The sequence below is a fragment of the Eublepharis macularius genome, chromosome 8 (assembly GCF_028583425.1).
Source record: "Eublepharis macularius isolate TG4126 chromosome 8, MPM_Emac_v1.0, whole genome shotgun sequence".
NCBI classification, from domain to species: domain Eukaryota; kingdom Metazoa; phylum Chordata; class Lepidosauria; order Squamata; family Eublepharidae; genus Eublepharis; species Eublepharis macularius.
Window position 1 is genome coordinate 122639437 of NC_072797.1, and position 23277 is coordinate 122662713.

Sequence of the window (23277 nt, forward strand, 5' to 3'; positions counted from 1 at the left end):
ATATATTTGGATATATCTAAAGATACATGGGCATCTTTACTACTGAAAATTATACCCAGCAACTTATACAACAGCAAACTGACTCTAGTTTAACAGTTTTAGGTGCTGTGTTGCCAGCGGATCTGTAAATAGGACTTTTTATATAACGCCTATCTGGCATCATTCCAGCTGCCAGCAAGCCGTTATCTTTGAAACTTTCGATCTCCCATTCCTTTTAACAATTCTTTGGTTAAGAAACAGAGGAGTTAGCCATGTTAGTCTGTAGTAGCAAACAGAAAAGAGTCCAGTAGCACCTTTAAGACTAACCAACTTTACTGTAGCACAAGCTTCTCGAAAGCTTATGCTACAGTAAAATTGGTTAGTCTTAAAGGTGCTACTGGACTCAGATGCATCTGACGAAGAGAACTGTGATTCTCGAAAGCTTACACTACGGTAAAGTTGATTAGTCTTAAAGGGCTCAGATGCATCTGACAAAGAGCTGTGATTCTCAAAAGCTACATTAAAGTTGGTTAGTTTTAAAGGTGCTACTGGACTCTTTTCTATTTGGTTAAGAAAGCGAGCTTTCCACTGGCAGCTGGGTCTATTCAACCCAGTACAAAAAAGAGTTTGACGTTATTCGTGTGTGTGTGTTTTTAACAATCTTCAGATGGGACAGTGAAGAAAGATTTATCGGAGACGTTAAAAAAAATTATAGAGGCACCTGGCCAAGCGGTGGCAGCTGGCATGTATGGAAACCCTTGAATGCAGAAAAGCAGTCCCGAACTTTTTAAAAGACTCGTTTTGCGTTGGTTTTGGAGGGTGTTGTGTGAAAAGGGACTGTCAGCGCAGGGTGTGAGGGATCAGAGATGAAGGCCGTTCCCACGCACGTTGAATAATGCACTTTAGCAATCCTTTGGAAGCGGATTTTTTGTTCCACACATGGAAAAACACTTCCAAATGTCCACTAAAGAATATTAAAAGTGGATTATCCAATGTGCCTGGAAACAGCTGAAGACTCGGGGATCTGCCACCTGTCCCACCATCTGCCTAATTAGGGTTGCCAGCCTCCAGGTAGTGGCTGGAGTTCTCCCAGAATTACAACTGGTCTCCAGGCCACAGAGATCAGTTCACCTGGAGAAAATGGCTACTTTGGAGGATGGACTCTATGTACTTATGCCATGCCAAGGTCCTTTCCCTCCGCAAACCCCACTTTCTCCAGGTTTCTCCCCCTAGATCTCCAGGGATTTCCCAACTTGGAGCTGGCAACCCTACGCCTAACCCTTTCCCGCCGCATCATGTATTACAGACGCAAAGCGGTTTAATTCGAAACTCGCAGGGCGCCCACGGGCCGAGAATCGCGGCTTCATTTTAGGAAAGCGCCGCTTTGTGCAAGAAGCCCAACCGCTTCTGGCCAGGGGCGGCCTCGGCCCCCAGTCTCCGGGGTCGCTTTGCGCTGCTCCTGCCCGCGGGCCGCTCGCCTTTCAGCCGGCCGGAGAGGCGGGCAGGGGATGGGGGGAGCTTGGCCGCTGCCTCCTCCTCCTCTGAGCTCAGTTCCTGCAGCGGGAGAAGCGCTCCGTTTTCCCCCGACGGGCCGGAGCCAGACGCCAGCCAGCCAGCCAGCCGCAGCCGCAGCATGTCTTCCAGCTCCAGCCTCAACACCCTGCAGCGCCTGGTGGAGCAGCTGAAATTGGAGGCCGGCGTGGAAAGGATCCGGGTAAGCGGGACTCGCAGGGGAATCCTAGGCAGAGTTACTCCCATCGGGCTTAGACGGGAGTAACTCTGCTTAGCATTGCCCTGTTACTTCGGGACGAATACGGGCGCGGGCTCGCCAAAGGCTGGGGTGGGAATGCGCCGCCTCTGCCTTTGCAAGAGGGCCGGGACGGCAGCCAGCCTCTCCTGGAGAGCCCCGGGCTGCCGGCTCCGAGAAGCGTTTCGCCTCATCTTTTCCTGGCTTGGTTATGCCGGACAAGCCGGGAGGGGACGAAGGATTCAGACGTCCCGGACGACCCGGGAGAGGCCTTTGCTGTCCGAAAAGCCCTTTGTATTAGTCCCCCGCCCGAGCCCGACACGCGAGATTTCAAACTAGAGTCTGTCGCTGACTCGGATCTAAGCTCCCCGTTTACAGCCACCGCCTCTCGCCCGCTGCCTCTTTGTGTCCGCTGTTGAAACGCGCCTTTGTTCCCCACGATGGGAGGCGTGTGGTCGGGGGAGAGGCCCTCGCCCTTCGGGAGCAGGCAAGGCCTCGGTGGCCATCGACTGGCAGCCGGATTCCCTGGCTCAGAGACGTCGGATTTGATCACAACTCTGTGGCAGAATCCCCCTCACACCCCCCCCCCCCAAAAATCAAACGTTCAAGTTCAGGATTAGAAGGCTCCCACCTGCCTCTTGGGTCAAGTTTACCTTAAGGCAGCAGGTAGGGTTGCCAGCCTCCGGGTGATACAATAAGGGCAACCCTGAGTACACTGAACCGAAGCAAACAAAAAACCCCAAACCCAGGGAAAAACAAGTCAGTAAGACAACAATAAGTCCCAAAATGTAATTCTTAAACACTAGACAGTAATAAAACACAAATGTCAGGAAGAGATTTTAAAGAACCATCTCAGACTCGTCTCTGTATTTACTCTACTGAGATGGTTCTTTAAAATCTTGTCCTGACATTTGTGATTTATTACTGTCTAGTGTTTAAGAATTACATTTCGGTACTTATTGTTGTCTTACTGATTTATTTTTCCCTGGGTTTTGCTTTTTTGTTAGCCTCCAGGTGATGGCTGGAGATCTCCCGGAATTACAACTGGTCTCCAGGCAACAGAGACCAGTTCCCCTGGAGAAAATGGCTGCCATGAAGGGTGAACTCTGTGGCAGTGGACCCCAACCTTTTTGGCACCAGGGACCGGTTTTCTGGAAGACAATTTTTCCACGGAACGGGGTGGTGGTTTTGGGATGATACAATTGTGTGCTTTATTTCTATTATTACGTTATAAAATATAATGAAATAATTATACAACTCAACACAATGCAGAATCAGTGGGAGCCCGGAGCTTGTTTTCCTGCAACAAGACAGTCCCATCTGGGGGTGATTGGAGACAGTGACACCCAAAGTGTGTTGCTTATGTCCAGTCCATAATCTCATTTTGGTCGCTGTCACTGCAGAAAACCCTACTTCACCCTGCCCGCCACTCACCTCCTGTGCGGCCCAGTTGCTAACAGGCCAGGGACTGGTACCGGTCCACGGCCCGGGGGTTGGGGACCCCTGTTCTATGGCATTATACCCCACGGAGGCCCCTGCCCTTCTCAAACCCCGTCCTCTCCAGGCTCCACCCCCAAAATCTCCAGGAATTTCTGAACCTGGACCTGGTAACCCTAGAAGCAGATCTGGAGCTGAAAACAAATCTTAATAATAATATTTGATTTATATTCAGGACAGCTTAACACCCACTCTGAGCGGTTTACAAAGTGTTTTTATTTTCCTCAGGACAAACACCCTGTGAGGTGGGTGGGGTTGAGAGAGCTCTGAGAGAGCTGTGACTGACCCAAGGTCACCCAACTGGCTTCAAGTGGAGGAGTGGGGAATCAAACCCAGTTCCACAGATCAGAGTCCTGCCACTGAGGGGTGGTGGTGGCTGGAGTGAGCAACAGTGCAGCTCTAAAGAGAGTTACATCATTTGAAACCCATTGGTCTTCATAGATTTGTTGTGTGTGTGATGTGCCGTCAAGTCGCCGCCAACCTATAGCAACCCTGTGAATGAAAGACCTCCAAAATATCCTATCGTTAACAGACTTGCTCAGATCTTGCAAACTGGAGGACAGGGCTTCCTTTATTGAGTCTAGCCATCTCGTTTTAGGTCTTCCTTTTTTCCTACTGCCTTCCGCTTTTCCCAGTATTATTGAGTTCTCCAGATTATAAGGGTCTCATTCTGTTTAGTCTTGCACTGCAAATTCTACAAAGTTATTTCAGAAAGTTTTGGGTCTAGTGGCATCTTAAACACCAACTAGATTTCCAGGGTCTGAGCTTCTGAGAGTAAAGCTCCCTTCGTTTGGTCTTCTACTCCAGACCTGAAAATATCTTCCTGAAAGTTATTTCAAAAAGATTCAGGCAGCAACCGGCATCCATAAAAGAATCACCAAACAAAAGCCATGTGCCGTACCTTTTATTAGGTTCATCCAAAGTAATACAAGACAACGTACAAGTGGCTGAACTCTTTTTTTGTACTAAAATTTTCTTTATTTAAACTATAAACTACACAGCACAAGACAATAAACAAAAACATAGAGGACAAGAAAAAACACACATTTCTAAACATACACTAACAATACATATATCTCTAAAATTAAGAGGAAAAGAAAAAATAAAATAAAATAACACCTAGATTACACTACAAATTGAGTTCCGATTTTCTCCACCACAAGTATATATCATTTCTAGAGTCCCCCTTATTCTAAGTTAGTCACAAAACCCCTTTTTCTATTGTTTCTGTTTCTTAATCCATAAATCCAGATGTCATCAAATCCTTGTTATCCATTTCATGCAAAAAGTCTATTAACGGTTTCCATTCAGACAAGATGTTAACTAATGTCCTTTCTCTAATTAATGCAGTAAGTTTTGCCATTAACGCAAACTCCCAAACTTTTGTCAGCCATTCCTCCACTGTGGGCAATGTTGTAGTTTTCCATTTTTGTGCATAAAGTACTCTTGCTGCCGTAATAAAGTATAAAAACAGTGTTCTAAAAGTGTTTTCCAACTGCCTGTCCATTATTCCCAACAAAAAAGTCTCTGGTTTCAGCTGAAGTTTAATCTTCAAAATCTTCTGAATCGATGATTGTATCTGCAACCAAAACCTCTTTGCTTTCTTACATGTCCACCGCATATGAAAAAATATCCCTTCTTGTTTAGCACATTTCCAACATACATTTGACACCCCCTTATACATTCTGGCCAATTTTTCAGGAGTCATATACCAACAATACATCATTTTGTAAAAATTTTCTTTAATACTGGAGCTTAGTGTAAATTTCAGCCCCCTTATCCACATCTTTTCCCATTGCTCCATTAATATATCACGTCCACAATTTTTCGCCCACTTAATCATGCATTCTTTTACTTGCTCTTCCTCCATCTCAAACCTCAACAGAAGTTTATACATTTTAGAAATAACATGTTCATCATTTGTGCGAAGGGCTGTTTCAAATTCAGTTTTAGAAGTGGCTGAACTCTTCATTAAGTTGTCGTTTTGCGGGATCAGGAAGTGATGCCTATTGCTGTAGTGTTTGTTTTTGGAAAGTTAATTCAGGAAGAAGGATTAGAAGGTAATGTAATGAAGAGAAATACAGTAGGTGTGCAGTTTGCTACAGAAAAGTTCCCAATTAAACAAGCCTTTTTCTTTCTGTGAATCATAGGATCATAGGCAGGGCTTTTTTTCTGGGAAAAGAGGTGGTGGAACTTAGTGGGTTGCCCTTGGAGAAAATGGTCACATGGCTGGTGGCCCCGCCCCCTGATCTCCAGACAGAGGGGAGGGCAATCTAAACTCCCCTCTGTCTGGAGATCAGGGGGTGGGACCACCAGCCATGTGACCATTTTCAAGAGGTTCCAGAACTCCATTCCACTGCGTTCCTGCTGAAAAAAAGCCCTGATCATAGGGTTGGGACTTCCAGGGTCATCTAGTCCAAAACCTAAGGTTTTGATAGTTTTTCTCTTCAGAACTCAAAAGCTCAGTTTGGTTCTGTTCTACATAGAATGAAAATCCAGATAATGCCAAATAGGAAGCAGGGCATTTCCAATTCCCCTCAAAGACTTCTTCCTCAGTCCCTGCTGGACTCTTCTCCCCAAGGGCTCCACTCTGCACCTGTCTCCCCACCGTACCTATGAAACTGTCCTAGGCTTGGACTGCATATGGGGATGTGATGGTAGAATGTGATGAAGTTGGAATGAGGTGGTTCCATCACTGACTGCAGGCTGAGGAAACACATTTGTTAATTGTTCCACTGCATAAAATAATCCGTGCATACAGACAGATTGCCTAGCTCTCTGCCTCCTGCACTGGTTATTTGACTTTAGAGAATTTTTAAAACATAAGCGTGTTTCAGTATGGAATCCCTCGCCTCCAGTCTGAAGTGGTGCAATCCGTTCTACTACCTCATTCTGTTACCTGGCCATGGACCTTTCTTCCACCCTGCTCAGGTTGACAGTCACTCTTCCTAATAAAAGGAAGTGTTTTTTTGGGAAAGTTAACTCAGGAAGAAGGATGAGAAGGTAACGCAATGAAGAGAAAGACAGTTGCGCAGCTCCTTAAACTGGAATCGCCAGGAATCACACCTGCAAAGTATGAGCTTTACAAGTGAAGAATCCGTCTTCGGTTGAGTAGATGACATTTGATTTGCCGGTATTAACAGTGGCCGTGACTTCATGAGCATAGCTTGTCTTGATTATCTCCATTTCACTTCTCACAGCTTATGATCAACGATGAGGATAAAGCCCGTTTTGAAGACTTTGTTATTAACCTTGAAGGAAGAGCTCTAGATAGAAGCAAGTTGTAAAATATTCTAAATATAAAATTTCATAGGATAGCATGGCACTTTCTCGATGGCTGAAAAGGATAAGGCTTTCTTTCATCATTGGGCTCTTAGAAACCATCAGTGGACACACTCTCAGTGTAATTTTTCCACAGTCACCAGATGAAGCCACTTCTTATATTGAGAGAAATCTGATTCTGTATGCCTTTCAGAAAGAAGTTTGTCAGGGCTTGATTTCTGTACGGGAATATGTTGTACAGATAGAACAGCGTGGGATAGTTATTTATTTATTTATTTATTTATTTATTTATAGTCCGCCTTTCTCGCTGAGACTCAAGGCGGATTACATAGTGTGAGATTAGTACAATCAGCATCAAGGACATTTCCAAACAATGTCAAGGACATTTCCATAAAAAATGTCATAGGATTTTACAGAAATCCAATACAGAGTTGAAGAATTGCTGAAACAGAACACAATCAATTATAGGTCTGACATGAGATAACATGAGGTACAGGTAGTACATAGGAGTACATATTCAAAGCAACAGATATTATACAAGGCAACATAGTGGTGAAGTCTGTGGTCCCTAACTCATTAGCGAAGCATCTGAGACCCCCTCGCTACAGTTCTTCCCTCCTATCTGAGTAAAAAGCCTTTTTTGAATAATTCAGTTTTTACAGGTTTGGGAATAGACATTTGTTTGGTCACTTGAGGAGTGTAAAAAGGTTATCATGTAACCATACAGGCACGTTTGAATCCTGGTGAAAACTGGGTGTTTCTTTTTTAAGCTGTTGATGTACTCCCAAATTATGGGTGTATATGGACAAATGAACGAGTGTTTATTTATTTATTGTGGATTAATAGCTTTTGTTGACTTATTGGTAAAGTAGCCTAGAAGAGTCTTTGCTATGCCTGGAGGAAATAGTCACAGATTGAAATAATACACATTTTTGTAGCTCCGCTCTGACTTTTAATAAAAGTCCTTTGCACTATAGTGGTGATACACTTGTTCTGGACAGCCCATATGAGCCTGATCTTGTCAGATCTCAGAAGCTAATCAGGGTTGACCTTGGTTAGTAGCTGGATGGGACTTCTTCAGTGAAGACCAGGGCTGCAGAGGCAGGCAATGGCAAACCACCTCTGTTAGTCTCTTGCCAGGAAAACCCCACTAGGGGTTGCCATAAGTCAGCTATGACTTGAGGGCCACACACATTTTTATTGTACTGTTTCCATGTTAATACAAGAAAAAAAACAAAGCGTAGATTATGGAACATGTTATTTCAGAACAGGACAGCCAGTCTTACGCAAAGCTGTTTTCAGTTACTCTCCATTTACTTTTTTTTTTTTTTATAATTTTTTTTATTTTTCATAACTACAAAACACTACACCAGACTATCACAAGGAAAGGGAAAGGACAAAGGGGGGTGGAAAAAGAAAAAGGGGGGGAATGAACTACAAACACTAAACACTACACTTCAATGTTTCCCTTCATACTGTCATAATACAAAAATAGCTCCATAGAATAATGATGGAGTGGTTAATCATACAGAAAATAAACATTTCAAATTCTGATTAAACTTTCCTCCCCCTTCTAGGTCCCGGACGCAATTCTCTCTGTGCAACTGCTGTTGCGATGCTCTCCTCCTCCCCCCCCCTCCGGCTCCTCCTTTTCTTCGTTCTTGGTGCAGCAGAGTTCTGGGTTTTTATTCTCAAAATCCTTTAGTTGATCTTCTGATAATATCTTATAGGCCTGATCTTTATATCTGAACCATATTCCTTCCGGGAATAACCATTTGTACTTTATTCCATGGTCCCTCAGAAGAGCTGCAAACTTTTTATATTTAAAACGCCGTTTCCGGACTAGAAATGGAACGTTCTTCAAAATCTTGACTTTCAAACCCATAAAGTCCAAATCCGCATTGTATGAGTTATATAGGATGGTGTCCCGAATCTTTTTAGTTGAAAAGTCAATAATGATCTCACGAGGCAACTGTCGCTTTGTTGCATATTTTGAAGAAGCCCGACGGACCTCCAAAATGGCGCTTTTAACCTCTTCTTTAGTCGTCCTCGCGGGTGTCGCCAGTAGTTCCGAGACCAAATCCCACAGATCCTCATTTTCCTCCTCTTTCACGTTTTGGAGACGCAAAATTGTCTGCGTTCGTTCCACCTGTAGCCCGATCAGTTGGTTCTCCACCAACTTCAGCTCCTTTTTTGTAGCCTTCACAAGTGACGCACTTTCCAGAGCAGACTTTTCTGCCCCCCCCCCGCTGCTGCCTTAATGGTTTTCACCTCGCTTTCAATTAAGCCCACCCTTTGATCAGTTTCGTTCAGCTTGTCAACAAAGGGTTTTATGGCTTCCACCACCGCCCTGCGCACCAACTCTTCGAGCGACTCCCCTTTCTGCAAGGTGGCCGAGATTGACTTACCGAGAGCGGGACTTTGCTTCTTTGCTGCCATTTTGGGGGGGGGACGCCAACAAAATTCTGGAACTCCACGAAGGGGAAGAGCGAGTCTTCTTCAGATCAACCTCTCCTTCACAAACGCTTGTAGAACAGAAGGGATTCGCTTGTTTACAGGCTTCCGCCTGTTTCTTTTACTTGCCGTTTCTCGTTGCCCGGCGGCACTCGAGGCGCCGCGCACATCTGCCGGCCTCCATAGGGACAAACGGGCAATTCCCCCCCCCGCATTGATTTCGGGGAGTTCTTCCCGCCGCGTCCCGGACCCTGGCTCCCTCCCTGGGAGTCCTGGGGGCTAATCCTTACGGATCAGCCGCCCGGTCAGGGTGCCCGGTCGTTTCCTCCCGGACCAGCCGAGAGGAGCGTCCGGCATGGCTGAGAAAACGAAACCGAATCAGTTACTCTCCATTTACAAAGCCATAAATCAAAGATTGGTTTCAATGACATAGTAAGATCTCATTTTTTCTAAATGCGGAGGCATGTCCAATAAAAAAAAGAGATGACTAAAAAAGGTTAATTACAAATTTTGTATTTTCTTTACTCTTTTAAAAATCGTAATAAAATACACACAGGCTCGCTGGAATTCTTTTCTATCATATCTAATTTACTTTATAATAAAAATGAACAGGAATTTATTTCAGCAGGAATGAAACAGAAATGTATTCTGTCCTAAGCTTTTGTGAGAAGCATCTGCTAAAGCGGGCGCTGGTCCACAAAAGCTTATGCTTGAATAAATTTTGTTGGTCTCTAAAGTGCCACTGGACTCCGGTTACTGCAACTGACTAACACAGCTAATTCCACTACTGTGGAATTACTGTTGTGGAATTCCACTATTGTGGAATTACGTTCCTCAGTGGGTTCTTAAAAAAAACTTAATTGTACGGTTCTTAATTTTACAGCTCCAGAATATATATTTGAAAACCCGTGGATGATCGACGTCTCCAATAGTTATCTTGATTCACACTATGAATCTCTTTTGCTAGGGTCAAACACAGTTGATAACAAACTTCAAAGAAGTTTTCAGTTGTTCAGATAACGGAGTACCTAAACAAATTATTCCAGATCCAGTTCCACTTATTTTAGATTGCCAAGCCAAGATCTCTTGTACCCTCTTTTTTCTTTTCGAATGAAGTTACATTCAAGCCCTGTTCACAATGGTGCTATTGTATTTTTGAATATCAAGTGCCCCAGTGTTTGGCACAATATGGTTAGATGTTTGCACCATTAAATCCCTATCTGCCTTCCTATTTGACCTATTAAAACTGGATGATGTGTTTTGAGCAAGCCAGATAAAAGAGTTAGGCGTCATCAGAACACCTGCTTGTTGGTGTCCAGTATGGCAGGTCCAAAGTTTAGCTATTCAGCCCATGTCGTTAGTGGTTGCCTCTGACGACACAATTCTGTCAATTTGATGTGTAAATGCAGTAAGCAATGTGCATTTGGGTGACTTGCCTATCTCTCACTCAGACATCACCATGTCCTGGGGACATCTCAATGTCACAGACTCGGTCCTGAATTGGATGCCAGTAAAACAAAGTAAAGTTGGTGACTGCATAAAAATTTGACCCTCTGGGAATGTGCAGTTAGTTACTATTTACAATGCCTTCCCTGCTAGTATTTGTATAATGAGCTGGAAGAAGGCTGCAGCTGTCTTATTGTGACTGATCATTAACATATTGTTCATTATCATGAATTGTTTGTGCCCATTCATCTCTTCTTAACTCTTGAGTCTCCCCTTTTATCCATATTGAAACGTTCAGTTGTGAGCTTCAAGGAGCTGTGCCTCGGTGGCAGATCTGCTTGGCATGTGGGAAGTCTCATAGGTTCCATCTTTGGCATCTCCAGTCAACAGTTAGGTAGTTGGTGATATGCAGTTCATGACAGAAAGTCACCAGCCAGAGATTCTCAGTCTGGGCACTGAGATAAATGCACATTCTCTACCAATACTTTTGCATTGTAGAAGGCTTTGCCACTGCATACGTTTTGATTCTGTAAATCAAATGGTAGCTTTCTGGTTTTGCTGTCACAGCCTTGAAATCCTGATATAATACATGACTAGACTAGAAACACTTTGGAGGAGGATGGGAATATAATATGTACATGCCAGTTTGATTCATGTTACTATAGCTAATGAGACAGAGGAAGCGGAAGGACATATCCCTACGGAGGGAGAATTAAATATAAATAATACAGACAATTCTCATTAATCGTTATATTTTTCAGACCTTGCCTTCTTTTTCTTTAACCATACAGCTCATTTGGCCAACAGGCCTTGAGCAATGCCATACTAAATACTGCAAAAATAAAAAAATATAAAAATAGAGCATTTTAAAAAGTCATGACCTTACCATGCTTAAAAAGGTAAAGGTGTAAGCACCGAGTCATTAACTGACCCATGGGGGGACGTCACATCACGACGTTTTCTTGGCAGACTTTTTACGGGGTGGTTTGCCATTGCCTTCCCCAGTCATCTACACTTTACCCCCAGGAAACTGGGTACTCATTTTACCGACCTTGGAAGGATGGAAAGCTGAGTCAACCTTGAGCCGGCTACCTGAACTTGGCTTCCGCCGGGATCAAACTCAGGTTGCGAGCAGCGCTCGGGCTGCAGTACTGCCGCTTACCGCTACAGCCGGTTACTCCGAAGTCCACACTTTCCAGAAGTATTTTTAGCTTGTCTGGTACAGCCAACCCTTCATTGTCACAGAAAATAGGAGTAATCCACACATATTTTATACCATGAAAAATGTTATATTCCAGTAAACAATGCTCCAAAGTTCCTGTCTGTCCAATAGCACAGTCACAAAGTCTATTAGAATATGGAATCCTGTATTCAACCTTGCATGTCTTGAGAAGGAATAGGATTTAGTCTTGCAAGAACAAGTGCTCTCCTGCAGCGTGGAACCGTTAAAAAATCAAGTATGGTAAAGGTGCCTTTGGATTGGATAATCCATGATATAAAGGAGAGCACACCCAATGGGCTTTCTGCACAGAACTCAAAGATCCAAATTATACAAGCATTTATCCACCAAAGAGTGTGCTGCTAATCTTCCCATCTCACTAACTCACTACTGTTAAGCCCTAACAACTGAAGTCCAGTCTCCATTAATTTCAGATTTTAATAAATAGACACTCCCATTAGCTTCTATGGCAAATAGAATTTTCAACCAGAGCCCAAAGGCCATTGCCCAAATCCGCGCTTCCAGAGACTGCAGGCCCAGGTCCGCCCGTAGAGAGACATTAACCACAAAACTTGGCACTCCCATGATCTTCTACAGAAATAATAGCACTAATGTCTCTCTGCAGGCCTCGATCCATATTGGAGCTTCATAAAGAAGCCAACCACTTACTTTCGCATTAAAAACTGAAATAGTAGCAGGGACAAACTGACCACTTTTATTATAGACAAAACCATATTATGGCCTTTGTTGCAACCAAGGCCCAGTTATGAGTATTCCTAAGGTGTGTCCACCAAGCCGCGAAATTAGCTTGAAAATAGACTCTACATTTTCCCTCCTGGGCATTATACCTTTAAAAGACAGAGAGAAGAAAATTCTTATTAGCCTGACATGTTTGAGCATAGCCCTTTTTTGAACGGACTAAAGGTTTCATTATAGGATCTCGAAAATATCTCAACGGAATTATAACATATCTCTTAAGATAATTCTGCTGGGCTAGAAGTAATGAAGGTATCCTCATGGAAGAAAAAGTTAATAAAACTCTTGTCATGATAAATGGGGCCATGTATCCGTTCCACCCTCTTAAAATCAACATAAAATAGATGCAATAAGTATGCCAGATGTCTCCTTGCCTGCCACTTGGTTGCCCAATTTATAAAACATCCGTGATAGGAAAAGTTGTTAAGAACAACATGGCAGGATCACTATAAGGACCAGACTCACCCCGATGATCCCCTGATTTCCCGGAGGCCAATTTATATAAACGTGAGTTCTTTCCATATTTGTATTCAGCTCAATAGATGGTTCCTTCATAGGATTACCTTGGAAATCTTGCCTAGGACTTACTTCCGTCAAACAATATTGTGTAATAAAGTCTAGTTTCTCATAATTTTTCCCAAGGTTTGCGCAATAAGCATTGTCTGTTTTGCTAATAAATCTACACTTTCGGGTCTTGATCGACTAGGCCTTACAAGAACTGGTGAAGGAAAATGAAATAAAGAGTCAATTAATCATTGTAATGCAAGACCACAGTTGTGATGATAAAAGGAAATCTCTCTTACAGCTCAAAATAATTAAGCAGAAAGGCAAATTTGCAATAAGATCTGCCGATTTCTTAGGTTTTACTGCTCTTACCAAAATTTCTCTTACAGAATCCTGTCACTGTTTACTCCTCTTCCCTACATTATTTCCAGAACTTCGACTTTGCTTTGTATTAATTTAGCCATATCTCCATCCAAAGTTCAACCACTTTTTAGTCATAAAACATAAAGCCATAAAACAATTCGCTGTATCAACAGACCATGGTCAACAGGCCATCCTGTGCTCTTGCCTGAGCATAGTCAAAATGTTTCCCGCTGTTACAATAGCCAGGTAGACTTCAGATTTTTTCAGACTGATTTTAATTGGGGTGCATGCTCTAGTCCTAAGTAGAGGTAGCTCACACCTGCCTGATTAAATGTCTGGCTACGATTCTGGAGACCCCAAGTTCAAATACCCACTCTGACATAGGAACTCCCTGGGACACCTTGGGTCACTCTCAGGGCCAAGCTACACATGACGAATGACACTGGAACGGCAAGTGTATTTCTCCCTGTTCACTTGCCCTCCACTCAATCCACTTGCCGTTCAAGTGTCATTCGTCATGTGTAGCTTGGCCCTCAGCCTAGCGTATCTTAAGTGGTGGTGGTTGTGAGGATAAAATGTAGGGGAGAACAATGCAGGCTGCTATAGAGTTCCATTTGGGGAGAAAAGCTGGGGGTAAATATTTAAATAAAAAAACCTCTCTGACTGATACTAAGGAGATAGCACAGTGAATATGGGACTCACAGTGCCATCCTGAGCTTACACCCTTCTAAACCCATTAACTTAAAGGGTTTTAGGTCTAAGAAGACACTGTCAGTTGTCTTCTTAGACAACTGACAGTGTCTTCTTAGACCTAAGATGGCAAGATGGAGTAGCTCTCCATCTTGCCAATTAAGATCTGCCTCACGAACCCTGCTTTCAGTGCCCTTGCCTTCAGTTGTGAGGTGGGTGGCAACCAAAGACAGAGCTTTCTCAGCAGTGGAAACTAATCTGTGGAATGCCCTTCCCCTTGAGGATCATCTGGTGGCTATGTTACATTCTTTTAAGGGCCGGGCCAAAACATTTTTGGTTACCTGGGCTTTTAATGAAGGGGCTGGTCTTTTAAATAATTTTATAGTGTGCATTTAGTCTGAAAATGGTTACATGCAGGGCTTTTTTTCAGCTGGAACACGGTGGAACGGATTTCCGGAACCTCTTCAAAATGGTCACATGGCCGGTGGCCCCACCCCCTGATCTCCAGACAGAGGTACGGAGGGCAATCTCAACTCCCCTCTGTCTGGAGATCTGGGGGTGGGGCCACTGGCCATGTGACCATTTTCTCCAAGGGCAACCCGCTGAGTTCCACCACCTTTTTCCCCAGAAAAAAAGTGCTGGTTACATGTATGTTTTGTTATTTTGTAAACTGCCTCTGGCAGGTTCTCCAGGAAAGGTGGTATAAAAAAATAAAAATATAAATGTAAGTAACCCCAACAAGGCTATTTCAGGTTGGGAAAATGGTGCAGCAGTGAAGATGTAAATCCCACATGTCATCCTCCCAATCTAAATTTTGACCCACGCCCCCTCCATGTGTCTGGGAATCAAGTTCTGACCACAGAACTCCCAGGGCACCTCTGTTAACAGGATTTGTGGAAGACATGTACAGCACACAAGGATATAGTAATGTGTAAATGAGCCTGGGTTGAAGGGCTGGTGAACCAGGGTTCTATGTCCCCTCCTCCTTAGTGCAAAGAGCAACAGGATTCCAGGAGGGGAAAGGTTGTCCTGAGAGCTTCTGTTGTTGGGCTTTTAAAGACATCTTTACTATCCGCCAGATGTGGCTGTCCACCAAATGACTAATGGAAGCAGTTTGATGTGATCCCCAACTCACTATCCTGCTTAGTTCATTCGTTAATCTAAATATGGAATACCATTGCTAATGAAAGCAAACAATATTAGTTAGGGTAATGGTATTCCCCATTACTATGTATGGATGTGAAAGTTGGACAGTGAAGAAAGCTGACAGGAAGAAAATTGATTCATTTGAAATGTGGTGCTGGAGGAGAGTTTTGCGGATACCATAGACAGCCAAAAAGACACACAACTGGGTTCTGGATCAAATCAAGCCGAGATTCTCCTTAGAAGCTAAAATGACAAAACTGAGGCTATCGTACTTTGGTCACATCATGAGAAGACAAGATTCTCTGGAAAAGCCAATAATGCTAGGAAAAGTGGAAGGCAGTAGGAAAAGAGGAAGACCTAAAATGAGATGGCTTGACTCAATAAAAGAAGCCACGTCCTCCAGTTTGCAGGATCTGAGCAAGTCTGTTTATGATAGGATGTTTTGGAGGTCTTTCCTTCACAGGGTGACCATAGGTTGGAGGCGACTTGACAGCCCATAACACACACACATGTCATGATTCCCAACTAGAATGTAGTTTGCACTGGTCGTTTAATGCTCTGTCTTGTTATCGCTTCTGCATCTTCTGCACTTCCTTTCCCCCAACAGCTGGAAAGGTCAGTTTGGGTTTCTTAGGTGAAACAGGCACTTCACTACCACTCCTGGTGATATTTGCCCTCAAGGCTGACATTTCCAGGCCAGCATTTTGCTGTAAGGCATTGATGGCAGCCGTTCTAGCTTCAAAGCTGGGGGCGGGGAAGGTGGTTGGGGGAATCCTTCCCAACCACTTAAAATAAATATGCATCTCAAAATCAGAGCAGTGGGGAGAGGGAGAAACAATGAATATATATAATTACAGTGCTTTTTAACATCAGGCAACTTCGGAAACGCCCCACATCAGATTCAAATAGGTTAAAAACCAAGTCTGTTCTTCGTATGGGGAGGATCACATAAAAGGTTGCAGATTTGCTAATGATCAGCAGGAATGCGGTGGAATGGAGTTCCGGAACCTCTTGAAAATGGTCACATGGCCGGTGGCCCCGCCCCCTGATCTCCAGACAGAGGGGAGTTGAGATTGCCCTCCGCGCTGCCCCTTCTGTTTAAACCCGTTTAAACCATAATACCAGTAAAAGAGGGAAACACAAGATTTTATTAACTGGTTTGTAGTGTGCAGTTTTGTGTTCCCTAAAGGGCTTTTACTTGGGACCCTAATAATGTGGTAGTGAGGTGATTATAGAAACCTCTTTCCTACAGCTATTTTGATTGGACAGACAGCAAACAGTTGAAACACAACAACACCCAAAGATTTATTTACAGGAAATAAGTTGTAGGAACAGCTAAAGATTTAGTATGGAATGAAGAGTAAGAACTGGGGTTGCCAGTCCCCCACTGATAGCAGGGAATCCCCGCTCCTACCCTCCGCCTCTGCTTAACTGGCAGGCAGGGGAATGCGCCTCCTGGAGCGAGCTCCCAGGTGGCAGAGCGCACTCCTGCGTGCTGCAGTGGGTTGATTTGGGCTTCAAACGGGCCAAATCAAGCCCATTTGGGGCCTAAATTGGCCCACTGTGGAGCATGGGGGTGGCACAAGGAGTGCTCCTGCGCTCCTCTGCGGGCCGATTTCAGCCCAAAACGGGCCCAAAAGAGCTGAAATCGGCCTGCTGCGGAGTACAGGAGCACTCCCAGGGGCAGCACGTGGCCTGCACGATCATATCACTTCCCAAAAGTGATGTCATCATGTAGCCCGGGAGCCTTTCCACGTATGCGAGGACATCAAAACAGGCGAGTACCACGTCTCCCACCTCCTGCCTGTAGGGTAAGGAGGACCTGGCAACTGTAGTAAGAACAAATGTACAACTGGCTCGCATTCCACTCCCCAGAGGTTATGCTTTTTCCACACTGGGAATTAACTGGTTGATCCTGAACCTAAGTTAACAACACAGATGCTGAGAGGGGAAATTGATGCTCTTCCTCTAGAGAGGGCTCCCAAGCACTTAAGGTTTATTTGTAACTTCTTTACCACAGCTGCTAGGCTTTTGCTCAAGTAGGAGGCCACTTTTTTACACTTGCAGAGAATCTGGCCTCAGAAACAGTCTCAGAAAAGTTAGATTTTAGACGGGCCCTTTACAGGGTGCTTGTTTAATTCTTTAAAACAAGGTTCCTACCCTACCCTGTCTTCAAAATCCTAGTAGCCTGAAAGAAAAAGCCTGACTACAGCGTACGCTCTTATCTAGAGCTACAATCTCCCAGTCCAAAGCAAAATGTATCAGTCCTCTCTGTTTAAACCGAGGTGGCTCACCCCTTGCCATCCAGTGAAGTTCCAGAGGCTCTGATTGGCTGGCGAGTCTCCGGGACCTGCCTGAGGGCAGAATCTCTGGAATCGGTTCAGAGCCCTGGAAGACAGGCAGAACTTTTGGGTTGATTGCTACAGTCTCGAACTCTGATAACTCACCTGTCATTTCTGCTGTGTGTGCTTCCAATGGTCCAGGTCTCTCAGGCAGCTGCGGAGCTTCAGCAATACTGTATGCAGAATGCCTGCAAAGATGCGTTGCTCGTTGGAGTCCCTGCGGGAAGCAATCCATTTCGGGAGCCCAGATCCTGTGCGTTGCTGTGAAGAGAGGTACGATGCTTGCGGAAACTTGCAGCTGTCTTTAAGAGTGCAGATCAGGCGTTGTCATGCTGACAAGGAACAGGCTTAGTTCTTTATGACGACAGTCACCAGAGTAAGGGGACAGGTTTAGCCCTCTGGACACTCCAAAGTATATCTTTTCATTTTTCCTGAATAGGTAAATAGTTGCCCATTGATACTTGCGGGGAAATTTAAAGCCTTTGGCTGCACACTTGCTGTTAAAGCAAAGCCTGCCCTCCATCTTGTCATTGTGTGGCATGGATCCCATTGCCTGGGATCCCATAGAGGGTGTAACGTGTATCTGTATGCACAGAATCCCTGTTCACAAGCTCCAAAGAATGCATGTACATCATGAATGAATGAGCGTACATCTGTTTGTAAGAAAGAAACAACGTGCGCTCACTTTCCGAATGAAACCAGGGACCAGTACCTGGATAAATGTGCAGTTTCAATCTCATGTTCAACTGTACATGTGTTGACAAGAGAAATACTCAACAGATGTTTAAAGAAAAAATCAAGTGTACACAGATTGTACATACATTCCCTGTAACTTAGGAATAGAGCGGGAGATTTACTGCATCTCCCTTGTGTTAGGGACTTGGTGTGCTTTGAGACCCTTTCCCCACATTTCCTGCAATCCATTTGGGCTCCTGGAAAGATTATTTCTGAGAGTCTCTCTACACGAGACGAATTACGCAAGGATGCTCAATCGAAAGGAGATGGCATGTTAGCTGGGAAGCCGAATTTTAAAAGATAGATCAGAAGGCTTTGTCAATTTCCCCTCCCTACAGAGCCTGCAAAGTTCGCTCCTCAGAGGGTTTATTTCCTCTTCGCCTCCCCGAAGGCTCTGTCCCCCTCCCCTCCACGAGCTGTTGCAAGGGGGCAGAAACAGCCCCCCAGGGAAAGTCACTATGATGTCAGCCTCGTATGGGGGGGGGGGATTAACTCTGTCCGGGAATAATGATTTTAGAGTGCCTGCACAGATCGCTTTGTTTATTTCCCCTTCGCCTCACCTTCTGTAGAGAGGCAAAACTAACAGAGCCTTCCCTTCTTTTAAAACTCAGAGCCAAGCTACAAGTGACGAATTACGCTTGTCTGGCAAGTGAACAGACTCGCGTGTATTCCTCCCCGTTCACTTGCCATTCACTTGCTCTCCACTTGATCAAGTGGAGAGCAAGTGAATGGCAAGTGAACGGGGAGGAATACACGCGAGTCTGTTCACTTGCCAGGCAAGTGTAATTCGTCACTTGTAGCTTGGCTCTCAGCTTCCCTGCTAACATTGCCTCTCCCTTGAGTGTCTTCCTGTAAGAGGTCTCCTGTAGAAAGACTCGGAGACTGCGGGATCTATGTGGATAAACAGTTAACCCAGACTAGAGTTTGCAGTGAGGAGAGGGAAGAAGTCGCAGCTCCTCTCCCTTCAGTCACCAGAGGGATGAGGGAGGGAATTCACCCCTTTCTCTCTCCTCCCGGCCACCGTCCATGTGGCCTTTTGTCCATACAGGCCTGTGAACTAAGGCATTGCTCTTCTGTGGATTGAAAGGGACGGTGGGAAGGGCGGGGGGAGGGGGAATCCGGCATTCCACTGAAGCTTTGTAGAATCAAGCTGGGGTTTGTTAAGTGGTGAACAGAAAGGAAAAGGCAATCTTTTAATAACCCTTTTTCCGCCCTTGTTTCAGGGAAGGTTAAGTTCTCTTCGAGCATGAGAGGAATCCCCGCAGCCTTCTTTTTTTCAACATCTCTCTTGATCCTTACTTTTGTGTGGCCAAAATGGTGTCTTTAGATAACTGTTAGTGTGTTTGATCAGTCTTTGTTACTGATGTTTTGCTAATTATAAAACATTTAATAAGGAAAATACTTCCCCATGGTAATCGAGTCCCCTTCCTTTTCTACACGTGTTCCTCTGAGATGTTTACACTTTAGAAAAAAGGGGATCACCAAATCAAAATGTCTTGCTCTTTTGTTTTGTGGTGCCTGAATGAGACGCTCTTTAGCGGCCTTTCTGGTTTGTGTTTTCTAAACAATGATGTGCACTGCGGTCATGAACCAGCTAAAGTGAAGCCCTTTTAAATACTGCCATTCTGTGCTCACTTAGTCACTTACAAAACTTAGTGGGAGTTGTTTCTCAGTAAAAGTACGTAAGACTAGGCTGCATGTCTCATTGATTTCAGTGGGGAAGCACATTTTTCCTTTTTCAGTCAAGTACTTGCTTTAAAAGTGCTTAACTTTGGCTGGACTGTGCCCAGTTTTTGTTAGAGAACAGTGCCCATCTATTCCATATGGAGGACAATTTTTCTTGATAAAAAATGAGGTTTTACTATTCCTGAAGTCTGTGGGTGACTATTTACAGAAATAGCTGGTGCCATCTGTAATACATTTGCCACATAAGAACCGATGTATTTTTATTTTTTATTACGCTTCTATAGAAAACTGTTCCTTTGAAGTGTCAGCAAATAAACACTACCCAATATAAATTCAACCAATTCCATAGGGTAGATTTTTCGAGACTTAAAATGTTATTGGAACCTCTAAGAATCTATTTGGGTTTTGGGACAGGGTGCCTTTGTTTTTTTTTTTTGTTTTTTAACCAAGCACTTTTATACAAACACTGTTTACTTTTTGAAAACATTTTGTTTACACACCCTTGTTTGTATTAATATATTAGAAGCTTCAATGAAATAATAAATCTTTCCCTGATTATTTGGTGGATGTTGTTGATTGTATGACAAAGGAAGCTGTTTTATTACCATCCCTAGCATGGAATGTGCCTTTTTCTGAGCCACTGTACAAGGAGCTGAAGTTTTCATTGAATTATCAACCATGATCACAAGATTATTTTTCCGGTTAGATACCACCAGTTCAGATCCCGTTAGTCCAGATGACAGAAATTAAGATTCTTTGACCCGTCATGCATCAGTTCATCCTTTCATTTACAAGTCTGTTGCCCACCCACTGACCCAGTTTTGGAGCTCCTGGCAGTCTACTTGGCTTACCATTCTTATTGCAAATCCATTGAGTTCAGTGGCCTTAGGCTGGTGTAATGAGGTTTGCCGACAAGCCTGGAGGAAAATATCCTGTCTCATCAATAGAAGTTTAATGTGTGGAAATGGGCAGTTGAAGCTTTTCATGGAATGAAGGTAAATAATACCACCTGATATATAACACCCCATTAAGCCTCTATTAAATGGTCAGGCATTCTTGTCCAGGCCTATTGACCACCTTAGGAGTAACTGCATAGGACCGCACTGTTACAGTGCCATTGAAATAGTTCTTTCCTGGGAACTTTTTCCACTTTCCCCACTTGAGAGGGATTCTGAGTAGACCTGCTCAAATAATAATAACAACAACAACATTCAATATATACTGCCCTTCAGGATGACTTAACACCCACTCAGAGCAGTTTACAAAGTATGTTGTTATCCCCACAACAAACAAACACCCTGTGAGGTGGGTGGGGCTGAAAGAGCTCCTAGAAGCTGAGACTGGCCAAAGGTCACCCAGCTGGAGGAGTGGGGAATCAAACCCGGCTCTCCAGATTAGAGTCCCGCGTTCTTAACCACTACACCAAACTGGCTCTCAAATAGGAATTCCCATTTTATTCAATAGGGTTTACTCCCAGGAAAGTGTTTTTAGGATTGGTGCCTACGTCACATGATACAGGATTGTAGCCTACGTCACATAACTGATTTGCCCTGACTCCAGATTATTTATGAACATATTAAAGAGTTACTTGTCCCAGGAAAATTCCTTCAGGGACCCCTAAGTTAGAAGCATGGCCATTTGCTCTACTTTGAAGTGATTATACAAAAGGTACTGTTCCGTAGTGTTCCTCAAATGGATTTCCAGGCAATTCCACTTCATCAAGGGCCCTCCTCGTTTGCTTGGTACTCTGTTCTGTAACAATGTTGGCATTAACTGGTAATGCAGTCCTAGTTAGAAGTATTTACAGATTGGATAAAAGAGACGATCTCATCAAGAGGGAGACTGTCAGTAGGAGCAAGGAAACTTTTTTTTAAAGAAATGCTGTAGCTTTTGGCATAGTAATCCTTCTACAGGGGTAACTGTGTATTCAGTTCTCTTAAAGATAATGCTAATTCTGGTATCTTCTAGCAACTTAGGTTTTTGTCTCTCATTTCCCCCCCCTAGAAGTATTTAAAGGAACACTGCTAATTTTACCTGCATGGCAAAACATAGTTGAACAGCAGTTTTATTGCAATTCAGTAGGCTGAAGAGAGACACAAAGACTGTTTTTCTTTTGAGAGCAAGTTGCCGTCTATTTTGAGGATGAGTAAAATTAGAAGCTGTACTATTTAAAAGGCCTCCCCGAAGGCTTGCCAAAGTGTATGCTTGAAAATCTATCCACCATAGCTTCTGTGTTTTCCATACATTTAGACTGTTTGCTAGACTATCTCCAAGAATGGAAACGGTCATGCATAAACTAACCCACCCTGTGGCTGACTGTGATTACATTTTTGCAGAGCAATATACGTTAATTTTAAATTGCAGATTCCTGAGATCAGCCATTTACCGAGCTTTTCTTAAGAATACTGTCAATTATGTGGAAATGGAAAATTTAGGTAACAGACCGCAATAGTGGGGACAACAGTAGTGAACGCTATATGCTTTTTTAAATTCACTGTTTTAGGAATGCATCCACGCACTGCAGTCAAATGCAGTCACTGCGTATGCTTTTAAAAAACATGAGCTCCTTTAAAAGCGCAGCAAGGTTAAAATCCATCCTCTTTTCTGAGTCTCTAGGAAGCTGTTCCATCTGATTGCAAAAGGCAGGGATTGTAGAATCTCTGGTGGCTGATTAAAACTAATCATGGACAAATTACTGGTACTGTGGGAATATCTACAATGCCTCCCTAAAGCACATATAAATTGTGTGCTGTTTCGTTATTTCCAGTCTCTATGGTCGAAAACTGCAGGGTACTAGAATTCATGATAGTTCATCACATATTCCACATTTATTTTTTAGGCTAGCTCCTGCAGTCTAAATAGGTAGTCCTTTGGGAGTGTCTCTAGGACACTTAATAAGGGACCAGACAAAAAATTGTTACCAAAGTGCTTCTAGTGCTGGGGACACTTAAAATCTAATGAGGGTAGTATGTGTATGGCTGCTAGAGCATAAATAGGATTCTGACAGCTGGGCCCAATGTTGGGATTATATCATTGTTTGCAATGCTGGGCTGATGCAAGAATTAGCAAGATGTATCTTAAGGCTTTACTTGGTAAAGTTTTAGGCAGGGCTTTTTTTCTGGGAAAAGTGGTGAAACTCAGTGGGTTGCCCTCAGAGAAAATGGTCACATGGCTGGTGGCCCCGCCCCCTGATCTCCAGACAGAGGGGAGTTTAGATTGCCCTCCGCACCGCGGAGGGCAATCTAAACTCCCCTCTGCCTGGAGATCAGGGGGCGGGGCCACCAGCCATGTGACCATTTTCAAGAGGTTCCGGAACTCCGTTCCACTGCGTTCCTGCAGAAAAAAAGCCCTGGTTTTAGGATTAGAGGATCAGTCTTTCATAAAAACTGGAACCATTAGTGATTTGAAAAAATGCTCTTCTACATTGATAA

General features: G+C 43.8%; 1 protein-coding gene across 1 annotated transcript; it reads left to right on the top strand.

Moving 5' to 3' along the window:
* The first annotated feature begins 1602 nt into the window (after positions 1 to 1602).
* On the top strand, positions 1603 to 20147 carry GNG10 (G protein subunit gamma 10). The gene is made up of 3 exons (XM_054987188.1): positions 1603 to 1693; positions 17567 to 17698; positions 19384 to 20147. The coding sequence occupies exons 1-2, from the start codon at positions 1613 to 1615 to the stop codon at positions 17690 to 17692; spliced, it is 207 nt and encodes a 68-aa protein (XP_054843163.1). The 5' UTR covers positions 1603 to 1612; the 3' UTR covers positions 17693 to 17698; positions 19384 to 20147.
* The last annotated feature ends 3130 nt before the right edge of the window (positions 20148 to 23277 follow it).

Bases quoted from the DNA above. Each gene is read 5' to 3' on its own strand.
- GNG10 (XM_054987188.1), top strand. From the start codon at position 1,613: ATGTCTTCCAGCTCCAGCCTCAACACCCTGCAGCGCCTGGTGGAGCAG. The intron at 1,694-17,566 runs GTAAGCGGGACT...CCAATGGTCCAG, and splicing joins CCGGCGTGGAAAGGATCCGG to GTCTCTCAGGCAGCTGCGGA.